At 50.1% G+C, this 27,148-nt stretch overlaps 1 protein-coding gene across 8 annotated transcripts in view; it reads right to left on the reverse strand.

Moving 5' to 3' along the window:
* Mical3 (microtubule associated monooxygenase, calponin and LIM domain containing 3) overlaps positions 1 to 27,148 on the reverse strand; it is a 205,026-nt gene that overhangs the window by 69,292 nt on the left and 108,586 nt on the right. For all 8 annotated transcript variants that reach the window (XM_036180675.1, XM_036180668.1, XM_036180672.1 and 5 more), the window contains 7 exons: positions 26,050 to 26,246; positions 23,873 to 23,985; positions 23,710 to 23,772; positions 22,630 to 22,803; positions 9,065 to 9,251; positions 2,680 to 2,768; positions 1,738 to 1,825 (listed from right to left, as the gene is read on the reverse strand). In XM_036180675.1, coding sequence (XP_036036568.1) covers positions 1,738 to 1,825; positions 2,680 to 2,768; positions 9,065 to 9,251; positions 22,630 to 22,803; positions 23,710 to 23,772; positions 23,873 to 23,985; positions 26,050 to 26,246 — 911 coding nt within the window. The remainder of the gene's footprint in view (positions 1 to 1,737; positions 1,826 to 2,679; positions 2,769 to 9,064; positions 9,252 to 22,629; positions 22,804 to 23,709; positions 23,773 to 23,872; positions 23,986 to 26,049; positions 26,247 to 27,148) is intronic.

A 27,148-nucleotide genomic window follows, 5' to 3' on the forward strand; every position in this document is an offset into this window, starting at 1 on the left:
GCTTTCCTTGGACAGGCAGAGAGGCAAAATGAACAAGTCAAGAGAGTTAGCCAAGCCACTGATAATTCTTTTTCAAAGAACGCTCTTGCACCCTTCACCCGTGGGGAGAGCGGAACTTTGACTGAGCAGCCAGGCTCCTTGGCAAGCTGACGAGGCGGGCCTGCCACCCGATCACATGCACATTCCAGTGTAAAGCCAAAGTTGTGTCTGGGGCCAGCGTAGTTTTCTCTGCCAGCACGTGCTCTGGAGTGTCAACTCCTGAGAAATACTACCAAGGGCTGACAGACTTCACAGGGCTCAAACTCACGCCTGGCTTAAGTCTGGTGATAAACTATGAGTCCCACCACGAGAGCATCTAAAAGCTTCTGCTTCCTCAGAGCGTGAGAAGGGAACACAGAAAGCGGCAGTCAGGCTCACTAGACATGGCTGAGGTTTCTGTGCCTTGGAGGCTTCACATAAGCCCCGACCCCCACAGTGCACCTGCCAAGCCCCAGGCACATTCTCCCTCCTCTGATACCAGTGCCCAAAGGCTGTGTCCACTCCTTACTTGATCAACAGGAGCAGCTCTATTTCAAAGCTAAGAAAATACTCCTCCATCATGGAAAGTATACATAAGCTCCTCAGTGGGTTCTGGCATTGGCTGATCATCTTTCATTTTTATTTGAGTCTGTACCTGGCTGTGGAAGATGTATTTGCTGCTGGGCATAGTGTAATCCCAGCACTTGGGAAGCAGAGGAAGGTAGATCTCCATGAATTTGAGGCCAGCCTGGTCTATACATCCAGTTCTAGCCAGGGCTACATAGTGAGAATCTATCTCAAATACCCCACACAAAAAATAAAATATAAAATAAAAAAATATATATATACTTGTTGTAAACAAGAGAAAATGTGTGACACACATAAAGAGCAACCCATGAGAGACACCTGGGGCCACCACAGGGGACTCAGGACCTCTCAGCAGTATACAGAACTGTGGCTAGTTTTACAACAATTATAAGGAAGAAAAAAAAACCCAAACCAAGACAATTCTCTACAGGCCTCATGTTCCTGACACTCCCCATTCTACCCTGCAATGGACAGAGATGGCATGTTTTCTGAGGTGTGAGGTAGGATGGTACTGCTGAGCTCTTGACACAGGAAGTGGTTAAGAGAGAGGGACAAGGGGTCTTGACTCTCTCTGGAAACTCAGATGCCTAAAGTGATTAGGAGAGGGTGGTCCTTGTCACATGGACGATCTGGACACAGAGCTGGGGAACGGGATGCAAAAACTTCAAGTTACAGTGAACACATTCAGACTGTGGGCCACAGTTTTCTCTGAGATGTGAAACAGGCCCTACCCAGAAGTCACACAGCAGAAGCCCATGGCTCTGGGCTCTCCCTGGGTCAATGACATAGCAGCCTCTTGTGGGTTTCTGTTTACCTACGGGGTCTGCACCAAGTACCTTGGTGTGCCTTGGGAGTGTGGGGTAAGCCCACTTACCAGACTGCACCATCACTGGCTCACAGTCTGCCAGTGGAACTCCCCTCCAATCTGCACCAGAACCTCGGACAGGCCGTAGAGGAAGGGGACCCCGAAGGCCAGCAGCTGACACATGAAAAAGGAGTCCAGGGGGTTCTGGGCCACTTGATGCCCAATTGAAGAAATGTTGCTTTGGAGGTGCTGACTCATCCCCTTGGCCTTGTCACAGAGGCCGAGGGAGTGATGCACCACCCAGCCAAATAAGGAAGTGGGGCTACCTGGCGTTCTCTCAGCTGCGCTGGCGGCAACGCTGGCCAGTCCATTTGCATCTGCAGCGGGGGCATCCTGCAGGGGTCCTTTGGCGTCCTAGAAGAGTCCATAGGAAAAAAGAACAGTGACTCGAACTGCAACCTTCGGACTCAGCAGGCAGTGACCCCCGAGACTGGCTACACTTTCTACTGGATTCCTCAGAGAAGAGGCCTTCCTCAGAAAGAAGTCTTTTGATCCTCTTAGATATCAAAATCTGTGATGCCCTGACATATATATGCATCCTCTTGTCACCTTTAAATGCTCTCTGGATGACTTACCTAACAATGTAACTACTGGCAGAGTAAAGGGTTATTATACTGTACTGCTCAGAAGGTCTAAGAGTCTGCACAGATCCAGTACAGAAGTATTTTCCCTCCATGCATGGGACCCAGGATGGACTCCATGGATGCAAAAGGCCACTGTCCACCTCTTCCCACCATCCCTCCGCAGGATGCTGCCGAAGCGCTGCCATGAAGTGAAGGGATTACTCAGGGCACCTTGACAAAACAAGAACAGACCACTCTCGTTGAAGCAGAAAAAGTCAAGGGCTCAGATACTAACTCATGGAAGCAGAGGTCAAAGGGCATCAGGTCGAGCGGCTATGGCAGTCTGGTCTCCTCAGGATGGAGAGCAGGAGTTGGCCCTCAGAGGCCTGGGCTGTGGGCCTGAGGAAAGGGAGGGGCTCCTGAGGCTGCCTATTCTCCAGCTACAAGCAAAAGAGCTCTGACCTCTGGGAAGGAACAGTTAGTTACGGCGGCGAGCAGCAGGGCGCCTTTCTGCTCAGAATAAGGCCGGGGGCAGTCTCTGAGAGTGGCACCCCTAGAGGCTTGTAAACCTGGCTTGTCTGCACCCAGCCAACTGCAGTTCCTCTCAAGCCCGCTCATGGGACAGTCCCACTCACAGGAAGTTACCTTTCCAGACAGAGCGGCCACTGCTGGCCTCTTCCTTTGCGCAGAGCCAGACAGTCGGTAACAGTAGTGCGGCTTACAGTAGAATTTGCCTGTGGACCGAAAGAAGAGGAGTGAGCGATATGCCACAATGGCGAACTTGGCTGGCTGGCCACAGGATGCTGTTGCATAACTCCTACCCCAGACAGCTCCCAACTCCCCCCACAATCCAGAAAGGCCAGCCCCAGCCTTCTTTCCCTGCGTCTGATGCAGAGGTCTTTCCCTTTGGGTGTGTGAAGGTTGCTGAGCCACCACCAATCAGTGCCCAGAGCAAAGATGTGAGGCTTGCGTGACAGAGTCAGCAAACAAAGTAGTAGTGTGCGAGGACAAAGACATGGTCACATGAGAAGCGCAGCGGCATTTCTGGGGAGGGCAAGCATGGATACAAGTGCAGGGTGGAGGCAGGAAGGCCTCAAGGGCTAGGGCGGTGCCAGTCACTAACCCTGACAGAACTGTCTCTGCTCTCCTCCACTACACGGACTCCCGCACTCCTTGTCACTAGCCTCGGCCAGTCCAAAGCAGGCTGCAACCCTAGAGTGTGCTAAAAATAACACGCGGGGCGAGAGATGGCCGCGAGGTGAAGGAGCCAGCTGTGCACAAGCAGGACAAATTGACTTCAGTGCCTAGGACCCACGCAAAGAGCAGGACGTGGTGGTGGGGATCTGCAATCCCAGCATTCCTATGGACAGACAGGCGGCGGAGACATGAGAATCGGCCGGGAGCTCGTGGGTCAGCTACCCCGGAGTATGCAGGGCAGCAGCAGAAACAGCAAGGGAGACCGCGCCGGGTGGATGGAGATAACTGACTCCCCAAAGCTGTTCTCTGATCTTTACACATGGGGTGTGGTATGCATGCTTGTGCACATGCACACGTCTCTCTCTCTCTCTCTCTCTCTCTCTCTCTCTCTCTCTCTCTCTCTCTCACACACACACACACACACACACACACACACACACACACCCAGTGGGTGGATCATAAACAGACCAAATAAACAGAGTGAAACTCAGGCGTTTGCTTCAGTATAACCAAGGCTAACCATGATTTCCTAGGACTTTTGGCCCTGTCTACACCTATTTACTGGGTCTTACCTAAAGTGATGTTATCTCCTGAGGCGAGTGAGGCCCAAAAAAACCACTGGAAAGACCCATTTCCCTTTTCAACACAAGTGTGCTAGAATAAACCAAGAGTCAAACAACCCGAATCTCTTCTCTAACTTGAGGTGTCAAAGCTCTTCAGCATCGGCCTAGTCCTGAAAATGGCTGCCTCAGGAGCTGCCTGCTTTCCCTCACCATTTGCCAAGAATGGGGTCAACACAGGCGCATGCGTGTATTCCCTCTAAAACTTCCTGTTTTATTGCCGTGAGACGGGTCTCTCACTGAATTGGAAGCTTGCCATTTCAGCTACCCGCCAGGGGAGCCCTCAGGGTCTGCCTGTCTTTGCTTCCCCATGCTGGGGGGGTTACAGAGATGTGCAACCATGCCCGGCATTTTTATGTGGGTACTGGGGACTCAAACTCCAATCCTTATTGTTGTTCGAATCTTAGATAGTCTCATTAATAGAAAACCCAGAGCCAGATATCAGGGTGAAACCTGAAAGATCAGAGAAGCAGAGCAGCCGGCCACTAGTTCTCACCTCTATGAAATCCTAATCGAATTTTAGATAGTCTTTTAATAGCTCATGCCTGCAAAACAAGAGGTCATACCCACTGAGCCATCTGCAACCTCTACATATTTTCTTCATTTTATAAAGTGGTTGACTTTTCCTTTATCTGCATTTCTTACTATGTTAAGTCAATGTGTCAAAATACCCAGGAACACAATTTAAAGGAAGAAATACTTATTTGGCTCATGATTTTACAGGTCTCAGTCCGAGGTTACTTGGTCTCATTGCTTTAGGCTTTGCTGATCTGTAGGGCATCATGGCGGAGAGCAGGTGGAGGGGAAAGAGATGCTCCTTTCAAGATGTCAGGAAGCAGAGAAAGCATGGGGAAGGGGGAAGAGGCTGGGACAAGTTATATCTTCCCAGGGTTCATCCTTGTGACCACAGTTTTCAGCCAGACTCCACCTCCCAAAGTTTCCATCATAACCCAACAATGCCACTAACTTATTTATCCATCTGTGAATTAATCCATTGATGAAACCGGAGGCTTCATGAGCTAGCTGCCTTCCAAATACCCCTCAGCTAACAACCAAGCCTTTAATAATGACTGTAACTGGATAGTTTAGATTTAAAGCTGATGATGAAAAAGAAATCGCAGTGAATTTTACAGACTTCAGATAATAGTCACAAATTGTCACATTTCCCTAAACAGATTTCTTACCAGCTGCTGGCACTCAGCCACGACTTCGAGACCTGGCACTGTGGGGGCCACGTGACGGGCAAAGGCCATCATTTCACTGTCTGCCTCTCGACAGGTGAGCAGAGTTTATTTATGTGATATTTTTCCTTTGTTTGTTTTATTTTTAGCTTATCCACGATTCTTTTCAGATATTCTGTAATAATCCACTCTGTTCTTTCGGGAAGCCCCCCCCCCCCCCCCCAGTAAACAGAAGCTAAAATATATTAGGACTTGGATCATCCTCTATGTTTTGTATTTGTGAGCCACCATGTGGGTGCCGGGAATTGAACCTGAGTTCTCTGAAGAGCAGCCAGTGCTCTTAACCACTGAGCTATCTTTCCAGCTCCAGCTCTGAGAGTATTTAGAAGGAAGACATAACTCTAAAGTTTACACTTGTAGTGACTTGACTTTTATCATGAAGCTTGTATATTGTTAAAATTTTAAAAACTTTTTACTTTTTTTATTTATTTCTTGTGTGTGTCTGTGTAGGCAGGCAAGGGAGGGCACATGTGATCAGTGAGCAACTTGCCCTCAATGGTTCTCTGCTTCCACAATGTGGGTCTCCAGGACTTAAACTCAGGATATCAGCTTGGTCACAGGCACCATGCTGAGCCATCTCACTGGCCTGAGGCTCACTACAAGAACACTACTCACCAACATTTTCAGCGTACTTTGCCTACTAAGTTAGAAACTCAGATCACAAACTCTACTCCCAGCTGACCAGCTCTGGAGTCCCGCTCCATATTACAACTAAATACAAGGGTTTAAGTTTCAGAAAGCAGGCTCAGATCCTAGCCCAAAGGGAACTTCTGGGAACATTCCAGAAAACTGTCTCCTCTAGGAAGGTAGTTCATGGTGCAAAGGCGCAGCTGAAGAGAGCTCTCAGGTAAAGCCAACCTCGCGGCAGCCATTTGGACTCTGGCCTCCTGGGCTCCCTTCTCCCACAGCAAAGGAACAGAACCCCTGCCTTGGAGAGTGAAATGGTTCACCACACAGGCACGCGGCATGTGTTGGAGGTACGGACTCATGTAGCCCACCTGACCCTGAGCCCCCGATCTTCCTTGTCTCCACCTCTCAAGTGCTGGGGTCACAGGTATTGTGCCACTATATCTAGTTTTAATGTAGTTTCTTATTTTTTTCCCCAAACTCAACTTAATTACTTTTTTTTTTTTTTTTTTTTTTGGTTTTTCGAGACAGGGTTTCTCTGTGTAGCTTTGCGCCTTTCCTGGAACTCGCTTTAGAGATCAGGCTGGCCTCAAACTCATAGAGATCTGCCTGGCTCTGCTTCCCGAGTGCTGGGATTAAAGGCATGCACCACCACCGCCCGGCGTCTTTTTCTTTTGAGCTGAGGGTCGAACCCAGGACCTTGTGCTTGCTAGGCAAGCGCTTTACCACTGAGCTAAATCCCCAACCCATCAACTTAATTACTTTTGCTAAATGAACTAAAAAAAAAAAAAAAATAACAGACTAATTTTTACCTAACATTTACTGTGTTCCAGACATGATTTTAACTGCTTTACATCTATCCATTCATTCAGTGCTCACACAACCCAGTGAGGCACGTAGGGACTGTTACTATCCTTCCATGGGTGAGGCACAGTCAGGCCAAGCTGCCTGCCAAAATGCCCACAAAGAGCACCTCAGGCAGGAATCTGGCTCCAGAGCCCGCACGGCCTGCCACTGCACTATGGCTCCTGTCTCAGGAAAGCCAGCCAGGCTAACACTGTGAATTAATCACGAGGTATAGAGGATTCAATAAAACGACAGACCACGGAGTGTCTAGATTAAGCCATCTTGACAATCTGAGTGATGGAAAGGGAGACACAGGTATCTGTCAGGCAGGCCCAGGCGAACCGGCGTTTACTCCACTGTCTCCATCATTTAATGGCTCGGGTACCATGGACCCTGGGTCTCCAGTCAAGGGAGATGAGCACTTGTTGGACGGAGCAGAAGACACGTGGTGCAGGAGGAGGAAGCAGTAATCACTGTGGCACAACTGTAGCCAGAGGTAGGACCGCAACTCAGTGGCCACGTCATGGTCTGGGGAGACCTTGGAGGAGAGAACGTGTGGGGACAGGAAGGCCAATTAGCCCACTGCAACATGACTAGGAAAGTGTATTTAAGGGAGGGGGCAGCTCAAGCAAGATCCTGTGGCGCCATTGTGAACTTAGGGGGCGGAGATGTGATCAGTGTGCTTTGCCTTGTGTGAACTGTGTGTATCGTTCCCATCGAATGTGCCAGCCCGAGTGTTAAATGAAGGCTGGTCTTCAGCTACTGGGAGTAGGTTGCTGGGGGTGTGTCTTCAAAGGACTGGACTCTGGTCCCTTCTTCTCTCTTTGGCTTCCCGGTAATGAGGTGAGCACGTTTGCTCTGCTGTACACCCCCGCCATGTGCTACCGAGTCACAGCCAGAGAGCAGCAGACCAGAGGCCACAGACCATAACCTTCACCTAGGAGCCAAAATGAGATTCTTTTCTATATGAGTTGATTATCTTAAGCATTTTGTCACATCGACAGAAGTTGATGAACACAACCTGAGAAGTTCCAAGAGGTACACTCACACTTCATCCATACCCTCAAGAGAATGAGGGATCTTCTTTCCAGGCACATCCAAGGTAAAAGACTAAAATAACCTAAGTATCAAGGACCGTTCTGAGGTGGGGCCCCCCCTGCCAATCCCTCTCCCTGGAGTCAAAGGTGCTGTCCTCAGAGAAATGACGTGTGAGAGTGGAACCCAAAACTCAATACCAACAGTTGCCTTGCTCACCCAGGTGACCCTTTCAGCTCTTCCCGGGCAGTGCCTCTGCTAGTGCAGGAAGATCACGCTGAGTTCACCACTTGCTCCTGCCTTCTCTGTGACAGAGCCATGGCTGTCTGTGTTTTGCTCTTATGACAGGGGTGACTTAATACGGGCTCCCTCTGCCATCACCTTCTGGTCCCTTCACAGTCCACAGACCACCTACTGACACACAGGCTGACTATCAACCCTGTGAGGACTGAGTTTCACCTAGGTTTATTGCTCTTAAATTAAACCATGTCCCACGAGTCCCTCAGCATCCTGCAGGGATGGCAGCAGGAGTCATAAATGCCTTTGGCCACCCATTTCCATTCCCTTAAGAATCTTCAGGGGTGGGGTTGGGGTTAGGGGTGGGGGGCTGGAGAGATGGCTCAGCAGTTAAGAGCACTGACTGTTCTTCCAGAGGACCCGGGTTCGATTCCCAGCACCCACATGGCAGCTCACAACTGTCTGTAACTCCAGTTCTAGAGGCCCTGATGCCCTCACACAGACATACAGGCAGGCAAAACACCAATGCACATAAAATAAAAATAAATTATTAAAAAAAAAGAATCTTTGGATGACAAGTTGGTTGTTATCGTTGGCACAGTTTGCCACCTAAGGTCTTTCCACAGTTAACCAGCAGAACTGGGCCCCAAGCCAGGAAAGGCTCATGCCAGAGGGAGGTCAAAGCTTGGCATTACAATCTGCTCTGTAAGGCAGAAGCCTGGATCCACTCTGGTGGCTGTTACCAACCTTAGGCAAGAAACATGAGTTCTAGGAACCCTAACTGTGCCCCCTTTAGATGCCACAGTCTCATGTGAGGCAAGAAAGTGAGCGCATGAAATGTGGGGGACGACATCTGTGCCACCATTTTATCACCTCCTTGGCTGAGCTGTAACAGTTTGGTGACCGGAAAAATATTTTTAAAGAGTCTCAGAATTACTTGCTGGGTGGTGGTGGCACACACCTTTAATCCCAGCACTCGGGAAGCAGAGACAGGCCGATCTTGGAGTTCGAGGCCAGCCTGGGCTACAGAGTGAGTTCCAGGGCAGCCAGGGCTACACAGAGAAATCAAACAACCCTCACGCCCCACCCCCAGCCTGAGACTTGAAAAAAAAGGGAAAGAGAGCTGAGAAGGTTAGTATAGAGAGGAATGCAGTGAGGGCCCAAAGGTCTGGCTCAGGAGGAGAAAGTGGCGTCCCACTAAGCTGCTGACTTGACCAATGCACTCACCGCCCTCTATGTCGTAGGCGTACGCGGAGAGGCGCAGCGTGGTGGCGCAGTATTCGCACTTGAAGCAGCTTCGATGGAAGAACTTGCCCTCGGCGCTCAGCCTCTCCATCACGTAGACTCGCTTTTGGCAGAAGTAGCATGTGTCACTGCCCCCCAAGTTCTGTGGGAACTCTTTCTTTATGGAGCCCTGTGGAGTGGGTAGAGGAGCAGATCAGGCTGTGTGGCCTCTCCCAGGGCCACACACGCCCTCCGTGGTGTTGACGACGCGGGTCCCATGGACACAGACCGTGGGTATCCAATGACTACAAATGCTGTCTTGGTGGCTTTCCCACAGAGCAGCTCTTGTGGTAGCTTTACCCCACAAGCCTCTCCCGAGGACCCTCGGTACAAGCCAGGGTCTGATCCTGTGATGGTCAGGAACTAAGAGATGTGATGAAGAGTCCAAAGCTTCAGAATTTCTTAACAATCAAACCAACTGTCTGCTTGGAGGATAGAATAAATATACATACACTTGGTGTTCATGTGTGCACACACATGTGCGCATCCCCTGAATCCCGGAGGGACTATCTTTAAAGAGAAAAGCACTTTTCCACAGCATGTTCTAAATATTTACCACATTTCTAGAAATTTAGTCACCAAAATCAAGACCACCTCAACAAAGCTGCCACATAGTAATCCACATGGCTACAGAAATCAGCAAGGCCCTCAGAGCAGGTGAGGGCTGCTCATCACCATGTCGTGGCTAGAGACAGTGCCCCTGGAATATCTCTTACCAGTTCCTTCTTGTCTAGAAGGGTTTTGGGTTGCTCTTTCCTTTGAAGCTGATTGGCTATCTGCTCAGCCAATGAGCTCACTCCGCCCGTGTACATCTTTATATACTTCTATTGGTTGAAGATTACAGAATGATCAAAATGAAGGGAAATGAGAAGGAAAAAAATTAAATTAAGGAGACAGGGAAAAAAATCTTTGAGAGGTGTAAAATGAATACACAGTGCCACAGCAAACCATGCCAACATAGTGCCCACAAGCAGAAACTGGGCAGTGAGCAAAACGCTGGTGCCAGCATCCACACGGTGGTCAGCACACACGAGCAGCAGTCGTGGAGACAGTGTTCCACAGGAAGAACTTGGTCCTTCATGTTTCTCCAAGAGTCCAGTTCTGGAGACAGGGAGGTAGAGGGCAAAACGGAAGTGAACGTGGAGGAGAAAGAGGGGCCTGGACCTGGACCCTCAGAGTGTGAGGAGTCAACATCAGGAAGGTGGTTATAGTGTCCAGAGCCAGGAAAGGGCCCAAGGGGCTCTGTGAATGAGGTGACTACCTCAGGCTGAGAAAGAAACCAGGCAGACTCTGGCAAAGGTTAATGTCCCATGTGAGCAACAGGTGTGAAGAGTTCTGGCATTGCTGGTGACCCCCTGCCTCATAGCCGGACCCACAGTGTCTGCTCCATACAGCTGATCACTCTGGGAAGAAGCCTCCTCTGGTCACTTCCCCACTGATGGGGGGTGGGGGTTGGGAGCAGAAAGACAGTGCTTATCTACCCATACGCGGAGGCTAGAATTCTCCCAGATCAGGTGGGACATCAAGTCACATGCTACACCCTGAAGGAAGCGGCTCCTTTCACCCTGGAAGAATTGTTCTTAAAGATGAACAATGACTGTGTCCATGTCAGTGGATACCCACACACTCCAGAAGAGAATTTGATATCACTGCTGCCGTTGTTGCTGTTATAACAGTTTATATAACAGTTATAACAACTACTGTTTCTGGGATTGCCATTTCATAACTGGTTACTACAGCTAGCACAGTGGAGACCCTGGCAACAAAAGTAGCTACCACAGTTAATTAATCTTTCATTCTATCGGGCTTGACAAATTTAAATCAATAGTTATATACATTTCGATTGGCTTTGAAAGTTATAAATTTACAAACTCAAGTTCCATTTGCTTTTGAGATACCATCTTACAAGGACTCCAATTTGCAGTAAGGCTCATTAAGGAAGGGAATGTCTCAGTTCCCTTTAGCCTACCAGCTATGGGTGGGTTAAGACTTTTGGTCTTTTCTGTGTCGAACATACAGATTGCAAGCCCAGCACCACTTAGAGATCTTTGGCAACAGTTAACTCTGCAGTTCTCACACGATTGAGCCTGTATGATAATGAGTATTCAGAGATGGGCAATGCCTGGGGGGGCACTCATTGACCTAAGACAGAGCGACTGTGTGGCCTGGACAGGTGTCTCCATGATGAGTAAGCTGACCTGCTGACGTTCCATGCAACCTAAGTCAGAAGCTCATTTTTTAGTAAAAGGGGGGGGAACTGTAGGTCCTTGGCCCCTGTTTTGGGTAACTGTTGCCTTGCTTGCTGACCTTGACCTCGATATCCTCCCTATGCTAATTCCCTGAGAGATTCCACCCTCCTGAATGCTTAAGGGAAGCTCCTTGTCTGTGTATCCTGCATATTGGGCATTAACAGCTTAGATGCAAGATTATAAAACATCAGAAGTGAACTTCTGCCCTCCAGGGTTCTCCCATTGTGCTGTAAGCCTGTAATTAAGACCTCCTCTCTCCTTCAGTAAATGGCATTTGGCATTCAAAAAAAAAAAAAAAAAAGGAAAGAAAGAAATTGAAGACAGCAATGTTCTAAAAAAGGAAGTGGTGATGGTGTCATGGGCCATGAGGATGCTAGTCTATCAAATTGTGCAAACAGGAAAATTGTATACTATGTGAATTATCTGTTAATAAAGAACATTCATATATATATATATATATATATATATATATATATATATATATATGATGAACAATGACAAAAGAAGACAAAACCCAGAGCAGAGTACGGTGGCACACATTTGTAATCCTAGCACTTGGGAGGCTAAGGCAGGAGGATTGCCATGGATTCAGGGCTGGCCTGGACTACATAAACAGCGAGACAGTCTAACCTCTTCCCCCAAATCACACAAATCAAATTAACGCAGTCCCCCTTTTGGCAATGCTGAAGAAAGGAACAGGAAAAATGCCCATGTCTGCATGGTGAGCCACCCTGCTTACAGAGGCCTGATACCTTGTGGCCCAGCCTGGATCCCGGCCTGGGACTATAGTTTTGTGGGTAGTCTTTTAGAGACCTAGGAGCCAGGACTCTGGATGGAGACAGAGGGTGCTACACTCTCACAGCAGGAAATAAAGGATGCTCCCAGACAAATGGGAGAGTTTGTCACCATCTGATCCAGATGCAGTTATCCCAAAGATGGCAACATCCCCCGGTAAGTGACTTCAAGGGACAAACCTGCGGAGCCACATGTAAAAGAGCTGCTGGCCCAAGCAGCAGCATGTCCAGGTTCTCGGGGCCAACTCTCTAAGTCTGGGAACAGACACACTTGAGTGAACACTTCTCACTAGGCTCAGCTAAAGCCCGGCTGGAACTGAGCAACCATTTCCTTCTCCACTTCAACTAAAGAGATTCCCTAGGATTGGTTTTACCTGCCAGTTCCAGTCTCTTAGATTAGGGGCCTGCAGAAGGACAGGCCTGAGACAGGCAGACACCCGGTAGAGGACAGCAGAAATGAGAGAAGAGATCTCATCTGAGAGCTGCCCTCAAAGCAAAGTCACATCGTCTCCATTCATTCTGGAGAGCAGATGGCGAAGTGCCAGCACACTGTACTCCTAGCCCTACTGTGTGCACTCGGGACCTCTCTCTCAGGGCCAGAAACCATCGCCTCAGCAGCCACCAGCGGCTGCGCATGCAGAGGTATTTGTCAGTTCTTGGTGATGTAGCAACTCTTGACAAGCATCCCCCAGAGAGGTGACGACTCAAGTTCTGTTTGTTTCTGGCATGGAAAGCAGATGGGTTTTCTTCTTCCCCACTCTCAGAAGGGAGTCAAAGTGTAGCAACCATTAGGCTTAGCCCACTGCACACCACACACATGCACAAGCTTCCGCACGCCCGCATGTGTGCGAGCGCGGGTGCGCATACACATGGCATACGCTGGCAGGCAAAGACAACAGAGCCTCCGATCCCTAACAAGCTCCTTGGAACCGGATGGAAGTCACTGGGGAAAAGCAGGCTTCACGCCACACATGAAGAAGCACCAAGAATGCTGCGTGCTCACTATTTTACTCAGGAAAAGTTAGTGATGAAACGGTTCAAATTCTGTAGCATGTGACTACGAAAAAACACAGTCTTCAGCCAAAGGTTGAAAAATGTTATCAATGTTGGACACAGCTTAACAGTGGGTTCACTTGGACAGGCTGTGATGTGTGAAACACTCAAAGAAAGCTAGTGGCCTCTTTAATATAGGCGTCTGTGGCAACACACACACACACACCCCTGCCACGTGCACACGAGCGTGTACACACAGCTTCTGAGGAGCCAGGCAAAGGCGGAGACCTCCTAGCCTCCCTCAGGTGGGTGACACCTGTGGAGGCAGAGCGAGCAGAGGCTGCAGGAGAACACGGTTTTGCCAAGGCCAGGCCATGCTACCTGTCGGAGGGAGTCAGAGGAGGGAGAGGCAGGGCGGGTGGAGGAGCGGAGGCTACGGGAGAGCTCCCACTGGTCAACAAAAAATCGACGTGAAGGCTCGGGCTCTGGCTATAAAATACAAGGTGGAGAAAAAGAGCACAGGACATGTTAAAAGTCATACCTCAAACACAGGAAAGGAGGCTTTCAGACCGTTTGGCTCTTTAGCTGTCTACTGGTAAAGAGAGCAGGCCTTGTAGTTCCCAGAAGCAAACGCAATTCACCTATGGCTCCCATCTGCTTCCCACTTGCTCCTCCCCATGCTTAACCGTCTCTGGAGCCTGGCTCTGTACTATGCGCCGATGAAGGCCTCAGGCACCCTGGCTCGGTGCCAGGTTACCCCCCCTGCAGTTATCACTCCTATTAGACAGGCGACGCCGGCCTCTCCTAGAGCCCTCGCTGACCTGGAGGGATTGCTCCTTGGCAGAGAGATCTCACACCCATTCCAGTTCTCTCCTGACAGTGCAAAGGGCAGGGCTGGGAACCTCAGCATCCTCGGCTAGGGCAGAGATGCTCTTGTCCCATGGAGAGTGCCCAAGGCCTTCTCCAGGCCTCTCTATGGCCAGAACTCAGGTACGTTCCTTCTAAGATCAGTGCTCAGGGCAGTTCTGCTTGCTAAGGAGCCAGACAAATGGCAAGCAGTGATCCGGGGACTAGATCTAAATGCCCCTGTCTTTCTGAGACTGGTTTCAGCTGGTGCAGCAAATGTCCAGGGTCTTCCTCAGTGCTGAGCCCACGCAGCTGGCAGAGAGAAGGCAACTGATAACCTTGACAATTGCTTCTTCATTTCCCACCACATTCAGGATCAAACCCTTACAGGACAGGAAGGATAGGGCTACTGCCCAGCTCCAAGGAGACCCGCTGCACCCCCATTTGGGTTGGTCCTTCAGTGTCACGGCAGTGACAGGCAGAGCGGCAGGTATCTGGGAATTCCCTACCCTCTGCTCCAGATATCCAGCCAGTTTCCTGGCCCTGGGTTCAGCACTTGGATGGTGTCAGCCATCTGAACCCAGTACAGGAGCAACAGCTCTGTGGACTGCTAACGTCATGAAAAGGAATGAGGTAAGTGACCACCCTGCTGTGATGTGGGACAGTCCAAGTGGGGGGCTGAGCTAGAGTGAGGCCGTGCATGAACAGCGGTATGGAGTGGGGAGAAGACCGGGAGAGAAGTAAGCAGTACCCCCAGCATCTAGCCTGAGCCCCACACCAAATCCCTGTATGCCGTATTGCCACTTTGGCTATGACTCTCCCCGCTGGGCACCACAGTCCTGGACCTCACGCAGTTTCCTGCCAAGCTCCCTTTTACCAAACATACTTCCTGCTTCCTTTTCAGATGTTGTTTATTAAAAACCATCAACACCTCATTAAGTGTGCGTTCTCCAGAATGTAGGGCACTACCTACCCTGCTCCCTTGTTGATACAGACAGGACCATGGTAGGGTCTGGGAAGAAGGAGGAGGCTATGAATGTCCACACCAGCTCCCCTACCAAGCAGCAGTAAAGCAGAGCTGGTGACAGGGAGGGCAGGGAGGTCAGCCACCCCAGCATAGCTGGTGATGAGGAGGGCAGGGAGGTCGGCCACCTCCAGCCCAATCCCACTTCTCTCTAATCCCGTCCTGCAGGTAGTTAGGTCTAAGGGCAGAGAAGATGGTGCTAACATCTGCTTGCTAAGGACCCTAGGTGTGACATGACCTGCTGCTTAGTCCTCGATGCAGTTCTCAGAGAGCAAAGGCAGGGAGAGGGCATCTGTGACATGACCAACGAGCTGCAAGATCACCAGCTCACTGGAGATTTTTAAGGATAGGATTAATGCAAAAGTCTTCATGAGTAAGTAGGCTAGGGGCTTTATCATCACGTTCGTTGAAAACCAAATGGCACAATGGCCCATTCTGACCTGTGATGACACCTCTGGAGTTTTTCAGAAGAAATCACCTACAGCTTCTCATTATGCACCCCCGCCCCGTCACTGCCTTCTTCCCCAAACTCTGGCAAGAGTCTCACTTCCTTGCATTTCTATTTCAAGAGCCAGGACTGTCCAATCTACTGTGTGTCTGCTCCAAGGCTTCCCTCTCCCAGTTCTCCCGGATTTTCAAAGCCCTTGGACCACTCACGTCTACTGTGGGGGTAGAAGCGATGAGGTCTGTGAATGGGACTGGAGAACAAACTGGAAACCCACTAAGGCCCAGTGTCACAACAAGAGCACCAGGATGAGCAACCAGTCTGAATGCTTTAGACAGACACTCCGCCATGAATGCTCCTGTGTGGGTCGACGCCCTTCGCGGAGGAGAGTTCTGGCCCTTGGCTGAGTGGGAAGTGTGCAAAAAGCAGGGAGAAAGGACTGGTCTCCATGCTCCCTTCCCTCTGCCCCACCACACAGCGTGCCCGGCTGTCGGCTCTCAGCATCCCGTGCCACAGGCTCATGCTTTTTTACCCTCTCATGGTGGGGATTCTGCTTGCCACGGCTGCCAGCATGAAGATCCCTGTACATCTGTTGGCAACAAAGTAGAAACTTAAGCTCCATCCCAACTCTATTTGGACCTACCAGGTAACGGTGGGAAATTTAGGCAAGAATATCCCCACCCCCAGACTTCCCCAACCAACTATCCACAATCCCTCCTGTATCCAATTCCATGGCCGGGGCCATGGAATGTCCTGTATGGCCTTCCACCTGCCTCCAATGAGGCCCCTCCACAGACAAAGAACTACGGTTAGTACGAAGGTGGAACAAACGTGTCTTTCACACAGTGGCGTAAGATTGGAGGCATGCAGTGAAAGGCAGGTTGGCAGGGAAGCGTTCCACAGCAAGACCTCAGAAAGGAAGGTGGGGAGATGGAAATTGGATGAACAAAGGACCGTGACAGCATTAGAGGAAATGCCAGGGTGGGGAGGAGTCCCTAAGTTGGAACATGGGAGCAAGGCACAGTTTACTGCGGGGAAGCACTCTCAGTTAACAGATAGTGTGGGATCCGGAAAAACCCTAGGACAGGCACGGGGCTGCTTCAGTGAACGGAGGGAAGAACTAAGTTGGTAAGTATGGGGACAGGAAGACCATGATGCACACTAAGGATAACTGGCGACGTTCGTGGGAAATGGAAGCCAATGTCTCCGGTGGCTGCCCTCCTCCAGTACCCTCGACGTGTTGCCACAGGCAGCAGGAGCCCAGAGCCTGCCTCCAGACTTCTCACGGCTCCCTTCAGTTCAGGACCGTTGCTCACCTGTAGTCTTGCATAACTCCTTGGCCTCTCCACCCTATTCCTCAGACTGTAAGTTGAGACGATGGTGGCCCCTGCCCCACAGTTACTGTGAGAACTGGCTGAAATACTGTGTGGGTCAGAACAAATGCTCAAAACTTTGAGCTCTTATTTAGAAGACCCTGGGCAGTCACAACAGCCACCATGTCTCAGTTCTTAGGCCGGGGGGGGGGGGGCGTGAGGAAGGCCTGTCTGTAACACCAGATGCATCATTAATGGTCATCTTTTAGGTAGGTTACCTTCATTATGAAAATATCCTTTCACCAGCCTTGCCCTGTTATTTCATAGGGTTTCAGCTCAAAGGTCAGCAGGCCATTCTCTGTGCACACTACATAGGTGTGTCCACCATAAACATGTTTGTGTGGGACAACAGCCACGTGGCTGGCGGCTCTCAATGCAGCTCTTCAGTGATCTGCCTGGAGTGTGAAAAGGTGGCTGGGTTGGTTAGAAGAAGCTGTATGAGTCAGAGAACAGGCTGTCAGCGTCACAAGGAACCAAACCCATGCAGGTAGGCCATACGAAGCTTTCTTGTGCACATCTTAACTGCACCGAATAAGACAGCAAAAGACACATGGCTACTGTCAGTGAGGTCCTACAAAAACGTGTACTTCTTGGGGCTGATGGGCCTTGGATCTGAGATGAGTATAGGTTTCTGGCTGTCCTCCAAACATAGGGACCAGACCAGAACATGCAGGATTTGAATGCAGAGGGACCTATCCTGAGGTCCCAACAGGAATAGTTCAATTGTAGTAATGAAGGCCGCTTTTGCTACGTGTGATCTTTTAAAAACTTATCCTTGAGAAAAGGGGTTACTGAGGTGGTTCCCTACATGCACAGCGTAAGTAGGAGTACAGACAGGACATACAGCATGCAGAGGATCACCTGCTGAACACTTCGAGCCCGGCAGGAAGGTGGAGTAGGGGGAGGAGAGAGAGTGATCACTTTTTTGGGGCAGGTCCGAGCACGCTCCTTTTCCTGTCGCTTTTACACCAACAGACACAAACAAGAAAGAAGACATTGAAATGGGCCTCGTGGAGATTGCTCCTGGGAGGGGTGAGGAGTATTTGCATATTTGCAAAGCATCCCCAGAGGCCCCTTCCTTGACCATCCACCCTCCACAGAACCTCACACCGTGTTCAGGGGTGGTCCATCACAATCCTTTGTCTTTCATGCTGGACGGAGACTTAAACCTCACAGCTGGTGAGAACTTGGGAGTGATGCTCTCCAATGCCAAGGGGCAAGGGCTTTATCAGAGAAGTTGGGGCACAGAAATGGATCTGATCGTAAGCAGAGAGGAAAGGCAGATGGGCCCACCTAGGATAGCACATGACCTCTGCACACCAGGTCACACCAGGGCAGAGCATGTTTCCCCCAAGCCGTCTGTGGCCATGTCCCATCAATGGCTCGCTTTCTTAAGCCCCTCACTCACATGCCAGAGTTCTGAAAACTACAAGGAAATGCCAGGAAACAGGCTCTGCAAATTAAGCCCTAACTGAATGCTCATCCCTTGTTCTGCCTGTACCATATATGTCTTTCTCTATGGGTCGGCTCATGGTTCAAGAAAGATACTTCTCCATATTTGAGACACAGCCATACATTACCCTGGACCTCTCTGGTACCTTCCAGAAGATCCTCGGCTTCCTTTACCCAGTCTGCTGTACCAGGAAGAGGGTGGGGTGGGGAGGCCTGGGGCAGCTCTAAGGTCAGAGAAACATCTCCACTGTGTGTTCCCACCTCCCATGACAATCTGCTTCCAAACCCAGGCTGGCTCATGTGCAGTTTATCTGCAGGACGTACTTTTGAGATCAAAAGGAAAAGGGGAGAGCAAAGGGCGAGCTGCAGTGTTTACACTGGAAAGAACAGCACGAAACCACTGGCCAGCAGCACTGTGAGCCATTTACCACCCTCTGCACGATGACCTAAGTCGGAACAGGGCCTCGTGCCAACTCTGCCAAGGATGCCACACCTGCCACGCCTCCCGTCTCAGTAGGAGCCACTTCAAGAGACACACACAGTGAGTCACAGTGAGGTGGTGTCTGCCGGAGGTGAGTGGCCAGGCGGCAGCAGCCCAGGCACTCGGGCTCTGAGTTCCCATTCTTGGGAGTGTCTAAACACATCTCTAGCTTCCAGGAGATACATCTAGAGGGCCAAACCCATGAGGTAGAGTTGAAAAATGATGGATTTATGAGTATTCGACATTCCACCGGAACAAAAGGTGGGGTACAGTGTGTCAGTGCCACCTATATAGGCCCTGAAGTCTGTCATCCCCATCTCCTAAAGCACTTACTGATCTAAAGCATTTCCGCTGCTCAAGGCTACCAAGGCTCACACCATCTTCCACGCCGTCTGCTACAGCTACCAGTGCTTCACTGAAGGCGACAAGCTCAACAGGCAGGAGAAAGAACCAGTGTCTACACAGGCCTTGGCTTAATGCTATGAGCTACTGGGCTTCGTGAATAGCCTGGTATAACCACGTTCCAGGCGACCTTTCAGGCTTCCAGACTGATTTTCACCAGGACAGAGGTGAACACCCACCAGGCTCTCTGAGCCCCACACACTGTCCTCTCGTTCCCAGAAGCCTATCAAAGCTGCACCATCACAGGCCACACACAAAGCCACCCACGTCCCCACCTGCAGGTGACACCGACCTTCCTGCTGTTCTGTTCTCTCTCGGGCCTTCTCTGGGAAGAGTAAGACTTCACACTTCCAAACTTCTGGTTTGGAGTTCACCTATTCCCTTCCATCCAGACTTTGAGCAAAGGATAAAAACAAACAAATTCTTGATGACATCTTTCAGAAGGCCTCCCTCTATGAAGTGACTCCTACTGAGGCAGGAAGTCTGGCTTCTGTTGTGAGTTTGGACATTGCTCCAACATTCTTTCTCTTCCTTCCTGGGCCCTGCCTCCCACGTGTATATCATTACAAGGTTAGAAAGGAGCATTTTCTTCAAAATGCAATTTCTGTAACACCCACTCCATCATTCCCCAGCACTTCCAGGCACCAGAGCTGGTGAGGCTGGCCGTCGGAGAAGCTAAGAGAACCCAGGATCAATCAGCTCACCCTACCCAAGCCAAGTGACACATGCTCATCCAGTACCCTGCCCAGCAATGAACTGCCCAACCACAACAGTAGGGACTCATGGGAAGCTGCTTCCCACCCACTGACCAGTCTCCTCTGCCTGAGGCGTGGGTCCCTCCTGTCCTCGACTGTCATGATAAGCAGTTTTCCAGGAGTCGTGAAAAGGTTTGGTGGAAATTCCCCAGAAGTTTTTTGTGTGTTGTTTTGGGGTGGCACTAGGGATGGAGCCCCGGGCCTCATGAAGCTAGGCAAATGTTCCCCACTGAGCTGCAGCCATAGTTCCTAAGCCCCCACTAAAAGATGTGGACAAAATTACAAGGAGGAAAAAACCAAAAGCCAAAAAACTCAACCCATAAACATAAATTTTTGTATAGGTCTGAAAGAAACAAGTCCACAGCTCATGACTACTTTCGCAGGTATATCTCCTGTCTCACACGAAAAGCACAAACCCATTCTCAGGCATGACACAAGTCACATAGAAACAGGCTACTAATAGGCTGGAGAGATGGCTCAGAGGTTAAGAGCACTGACTGCCCTTCCAGAGGTCCCAAGTTCAATTCCCAGCAACCCACATGGTGGCTCACAACCATCTGTAATGAGATCTGGCACCCTCTTCTGGCCTGCAGGCATACATGCAAACAGAACACTGTATACATAATAAATAAATAAATGAAATTTAAAAAAAAAAAGGCCAATCTGGCAGGAACATCACAAGAGCAAAGCCCCAAAGACTCAAGTACCCTGACACCTTCCCACATGACGCCAGCTGCCTTCAATACCGAGTTAACAGCCTTCCTAAGGGGTGCCTCGAACCCCAGGGAGTAAATGCAACCACAGAATCAGACCAGCATGGTCTGTCAAATGTTTCCCAAAGACGAGTTGCGCAGCGCAGCGCCTTCCTGCCTGGGCGAGCTAGCTTTTCAGGCAGGCCAGGAGCAGAGGCGGGGTGGAAAGCCAGAAGCGGCCGTGCTAAAACCTAGCAATTCTTTTACCTGTTTCCACTGGGGGATGGGAGCAGGGCGACCCTGCTCAGGCAGGCAGCAGGACGGCTGGCTGAGCCCACGCCTTTGTGTCGGCTATGACACACACACACAGGCCACGTGTGAGTAGGGGCAGGACATGGAGATAAAACAAAATAAAATACATTAAACAAGGAGAAGACAGAAAAAGGTACCTGTGGAGGACAGACATCTGTCCATACACTGTGAGGGGTGGGCAGGCTAAGTTAACTCTTAAAAAGTTACATTAATAAAGGAAAGACAGTAGCCTCCCCCAAACCAAAAGCAAGTACAAACACAGGGAGGGATAAAAGGAGTGGGTGAGGAGAGGAAACCAAGCTGTGATGGTTTTTTTTTTTTTTTTTTTTTGGTTGAGACAGGGTTTTTCTGTGTAGTTTTGGTGCCTGTCCTGGATCTCGCTCTGTAGCCCAGGCTGGCATCAAACTCACAGAGATCTGCCTGCCTCTGCCTCCCGAGTGCTGGGATTAAAGACGCCACCACCGCCCGGCCAGCTGTGATTCTTGTTACCCTATTACCAAACTGAATTCTCTGGGGTCTAGAGGACTATCTGATTTGGAAAACTAATCCCCTCACAGAGAGGAAGGCAAACTTCTTACAGAGGCGACTTTCCACTGGAGGGCGCTCTGGCCTCCTGACGTGGGGCTGGCAGAGTGCAGCAGCCCACCCCCATTGCTCCAGGGAATGCTACCATCCCTGCTGCAACACTTCAGGAAAGATAGGAGTGTAGACATTAGCCCCAAGCCCGGTATGAGAAGCAAACTCATGGCTGCTTCCGGGTCCACGGGAGTTATGGTCTGTGAGCACAGAGAAGATGAAGAAAGAGAATGTGCCCCGTCCTGGTGCTCTTTCGGTATCGGGGAGCGTCATAACCCATTTCAGAGAGATGTCAAAACGTGAGCCCCTTCTCTTTAAAGAGGCTTAGTGACATCTGCAGAGCAAGGGAGAGACAAGACGTGACCTGGACACTCCAGGCCAGGTGCTGCCGGACTCTGACATGTGACTTATGTCTCCATAAGTCTCCACCTAAATGGCTCACATTCCCGGAACAGAATCTTAGCTCACAGAAGGAAGGATGGATACCTTCATATCTTATCAAAGGAGAACAACTAACACATCCACCACAGTTAGAGACAGTGACTAGCACAGTGTACACACACTCTCCCAGATGCCTATGAGCTGAGAAGACACAGGAGTAGGCCACGGGCAAAAACACAAGGCGGAATCTAAGGAAGTGTGTCCTCGGAATGGTCTCCACCATGAAAACAAGAATGTCCTGAGAAAAAGCCCAGAAAGAAATGTGGCAAAATTAATAGAATTGTAGGTGCCTTAATCACCTCTATTATACTTTTCAGAGTTCCTTCAATGAGTCATATTCTTCTTTTTCTTTTCTTGAGATAGTGTATCATCATGAAGCTCCAGTTAGCCTTGAACACAGAATCTTCTTGCCACGGTTTCCCAAGCCTTGCTTTGACACCACCATGCCAGCTACAAGCTTCCTTTACAACTCAGTAGGTATGTGTGTAAACATAAACATGCGTTTATAGTCATCCAAACAAGGAATTTTTAGATCTCTCTACTGATTCTGGTCACAGACTACTGAGACTGGAGGTGAAGCCAACACAGCCTGAATGTGTAAGACTCAGACCAGAGCACACCTGGCCCCCTAGTGCCAGGCTCTGTGGCATGGCCGTCTGGAAGCTGAGCTTACCTGTCTCCTTATACCGGTGGACTGCGCAGGTGCATTCTCTTCGAACTTCGCCAGCAGCTGGGTTGCCATATACTTTACTTTGTTCTGGTTCCCAATGGCAGCATCCATTCGCCTGTCCGTCAGGGTGCTCACCAGCGTGGGCCTCTCTCCTCGGTAGCTCCGGGGAGGCTCCTCCTGCCCGACAGAAAGCACCCAAGATCAGGACGGGTCACAAAGATGCCGATGCTCTTCTCTCGGCGTGTGGGCAGGAACTGAACGGCATCTTTAGGTTGCTTAACAGCACTCTGCAAAGTTCTGATGTGCAGAGTTAGCAAGGTGCCAGGATGCAGGGCACCACAGGGCACACGGACCTGTGCTGGCATCACCAGATCTCAGCAAAGCCACTTTGCTTTGCCAAATGTGTGATTCCACAGAGAGAAAGCCTGAGCACATGTGTTGCACATAACCTGCTAGTTTCTGGAAAGTAAAACAGAGGCAAGAGCACAGAGAAACCCTCATAACAGATGACGATGTAAAGATCTAGCAATACCGGGGCTGGAGAGATGGCTCAGAGGTTAAGAGCACTGACTGCTCTTCCAGAGGTCCTGAGTTCAATTCCCAGCACCCACATGGTGGCTCACAACCATCTGTAGTGAGATTTGGTGCCCTCTTCTGGCCTGCAAGGATACATGCAGACAGAACACTGTGTAATAAATAAATCTTAAAAATAAATAAACAAACAAAAGAGATCTAGCAATACCAATTTGAGAATTAACAACTTAAACTAGGTGGCCAAAGAGATGGCTCAGTGGTTAAGAGTGCTTACTGCTCTTGCAGAGGACCCAGGTTCAATTCCCAGCACCCATGTGGCAGCTCACAACCACCTGTAACTCTAGTTCTAGGGAACCCCATGCCCTCCAGTCTCCACAGGTACCTGCACATACATGATGCACATAAACTCACACAGGAACACGAATGTGTACACACACACACACACACACACACACACACACACACACACACACACATATACACACACACCCTTAAACCAAAAAGGATAATTCAGAGCAATCAGTTCTGACAAACCAAGATGAATCTTACCTCCTCTGACTGACTGGTTTTTCTCCTCTTTCCAGCCCCATCCGAATCCTTTTCCTTTTTATCCTGCACCACGAGAAGACACAGACAGCGTTAGCCTGGTCCCCTTCCTTTGCCATTCATTAGCTCTGCAGCCACTATTAACGTGACTCTGCTGTGCACATACCTTGGGAGAACGCTTCCGAGAGATGGTCTGTCCAAGCTTGCTCAGGAAGGAGATGGGGGATTTGGTGCTGGCTATCAGGACGGCTTTCTCCTCTGCATTCAGGTCCAATGTGTCTGTGGACAGGAGTGAGCAATGTTTACCTAGGACAGCGCCACAAAGCCCTGACCGGAACCACGCTCCCATATGGGGAACTGGCGGAAGGAAGCTCACAGCCTCGAGGAGCTACCATCTAAGACAGGGCACGCACAGCCACAGAAAACATCAGAAAGGAGACACATGCTTCGGCCTGAACACTCTCTCTTCCATCCACATCCACAAAACCAACCCCACTCCTTACACTTCCACTCTGGAAAGGGTTCTGCCTGTGACTATCACAGCAGACCGGCAAAGATCAATTTTGATAAAGAAAACTTCAGGTTGGGGTGGAGGGTTGAGAGGGATGAGACACGGGGCTGTCAGTTTGGGGGGGGCTGCAGAGGCTCTGTTCTTAGCTGTGTCTGAAGAGGGGTTCAGGGTTTGTGTTGTAAGAAATGCATATCCAACTAGAGAAAGACACAGGCACCGACAAGGGTACATGGGCTTGAAGATGCTGTGAGGAGGGGGTACCATTAACTGTGGATTCTAACTTAGTATTGTTATTATGGGGGGGGAGGCACACGCCCCAAGCATGTGCTGGGTCCGAGGGCAGCTTTGTGGAGTCAGTTTTCTCCTCCTGCCCATCTGTGGGCTTCCAGGGACTGAACTCAGGTTCAGGCTCTTACTATCTGGTGGTAAGCACCTTGACCCACTGAGCCATCTAATATTATACTAATAGCAATTCTGAGAATGGTAATTAGAAACAATAATGAATCACTAACATTTATTCAACGCTCACTTGCCATTCTTAGCACGAAACAGCATCATTATATGCATCACTCTCTTTTCACATACAGGGAGACTGAAGGAAATTTAGCAATCTGTCCGAAGTTGCAAAGTGGAAATGCTGGAACAACACCCAGGTGGACACTGTGGCCAACACTCTGAAGCACTATGCTTCCGTGACGGTAAGTAGTGTCCTAGGTAGCTTCAATTGTCAACCTGATGTAACCTAGTGTCGTCTGAGAGGAAACGTGACTGGATAAACTGCCTAGATCAAATTGGCCTGGGGGGATTGTCCTGATTATCCACTGATACAGGAGGACCCGGCCCCACCGTAGGTGGTACTGTCCCTAGGCAGGTGGCCCTGGGCTGTAGAGCTGGCTAACCATAAGCCCGTGAGCGAATGAACCAGAGTAAATCAGCAAACAGTGTTCCTCCATGGTTCCTGCTTGAGTCCCCACCCTGACCTCCCTTAATGATGGACTGTGACCTGGAAGTGAAAGCCAAGTAACTGCCCTGTGTGCCCCCCCCCCCCCTCACCCCCACCCTCCTCCAATGTGCTTTCAGTCAGGGTTTTCATCACAGCGACAGGAAAGGAAAGCAGAACAAGTTGCACAGGAAGACTTTTGTAGCCTACTGAGTGCTGGCCGAGGCAGCAGGCTGAGGACCAAGGAAACATCTGGGAATCTCTAAGAGGGAGATGATGCATGGGAAGCCAGAGAGGGGCGAGTTACTGGGGATCCAGCAGAACACAGCATCACAGACACTGTGACCGTGAGAGAGCATCCAAGAGACATCACTGCAGAGGCTGACTGGAGAAAAAGCAAGTCTACAAGACGAGAAACAGGCCTAGGCACGTAGCTCTGGTGTAAGGAGCTTTGTCTGATGTTCATGAGACCCTAGGAGCAACCGCACACACGCACGCACACGGACACACAAACTAAAAAAAAATGAAAAAATACACAAAGGGGTGAGGAACAAGAAAAGAACTTGGGTTGGGAAGATTCTTTGCAATGGCACAGGGCGGTCTGGGCAGAGTGCCACAAAGAGAAGCAGTATTACAACGAACTTCCAAGTTCATCAGGAGCCACTTTTGCAGAAGGGATGGGTCTGAGAGAGGCTAGGGGGAGGAGGCGGAGTCAAGGAAAAAAGCTTTGGACAGATCAGTTTTGCATACTTATGGGTAAAGTGAGAACGATGTTGAAAACAGCATAGGTCTAAGAACACAGTGCTGAGAAGGAACATGTGAAGTAAGGTTCTAGAGACTTCCCTGCTGACCAGGCAGCAGGAGGCCAAGACCCTGAGCCTCGGGTCCTTACCGCTGGAGGACAGTGAGTCCTTGAACATCTCGTAGAACTGCGTGAGGTACATCACCATGGACAGCTTGTCGGGCTCTGCCACTGAAGCCATCTCCTTGCCTGTCATGATGGGAGAGATGCCCAGCTCCTTCTCAGCAATGTCAAAGGCCAGCTGGTTATTCTTCTCCACATTCTGCTCATCCAAAGAATCAAAGTCTCTGAGAAGCATGACAAGGAGAGGTGGGTCAAGCTGGACTCACTGCCCTCCATCCAGACACAGTACTGGGTGCCACTGCCGTTTCTCAGTCCTCGGGCTAAGATCAGGGATCCGGTGTCATCCCTGCATCCGGGAGCAGATGGGCTTTTCTCGACCCCCATTCTTCCCTCCTGACTAGGGAAATGCACAACACCTTTGGTGGGGAAATGATTAGAGATCTACCCATCTAGAGGAACGGGGAGGGGGGAGAGAGACAACTTGCATCTTCCAGGGACACCAACTCCTTACTATAATGTAAGCTTGGATGGGAGCTATTTAGTATGTGCCTGGCCACAAATACACAGGAAACTAATGTCCAACAGTGACATAACCCTATCTGGATAGAGTTCCCGATGTCCTGGGACTGCTGCTTGCCCTAACAGTTCCAGTAAATTCTACTAAGCTTTCTCCTGAGGGGAAATTCTAAAACCTTCTTCAGAGGTTTGTCACTGCTGAATCTCTGAGCTTTCCCAGCCATCCCCAGTGATAAACAATGGCCCACCCCCCCCCCACCGCCCCAGGTTTTGCGCTCACTACTCAGAGGATGGCTTTCTCAGCTGACTTCACCATCCTGGCATCCTTTGCATTAACCTACTGACCTCGTGGGATTTTTTTTCCCATTAAAAACAAATTATTTTTCTCTTAGATTAAGCCCATTAAACCACGAACACTCACCTTGAAGAGTCCCAGCAGTGCTGAACCATACACCCCTGCTCTCTGACCACCCTCAGGCCTTCTCCAGGCCACTGTAGGGTGTTCTAACAGGACTCTACCCATACTCCATCCCACCCCCAGCTGCCTCACTACCTCCTCCTCTTCCTTGCTGTCCCTTTGAGATGGAACTGGCCCCCACCCCCGCCCCAG

This window comes from Onychomys torridus, chromosome 3 (genome assembly GCF_903995425.1).
Source record: "Onychomys torridus chromosome 3, mOncTor1.1, whole genome shotgun sequence".
NCBI classification, from domain to species: Eukaryota; Metazoa; Chordata; class Mammalia; order Rodentia; family Cricetidae; genus Onychomys; species Onychomys torridus.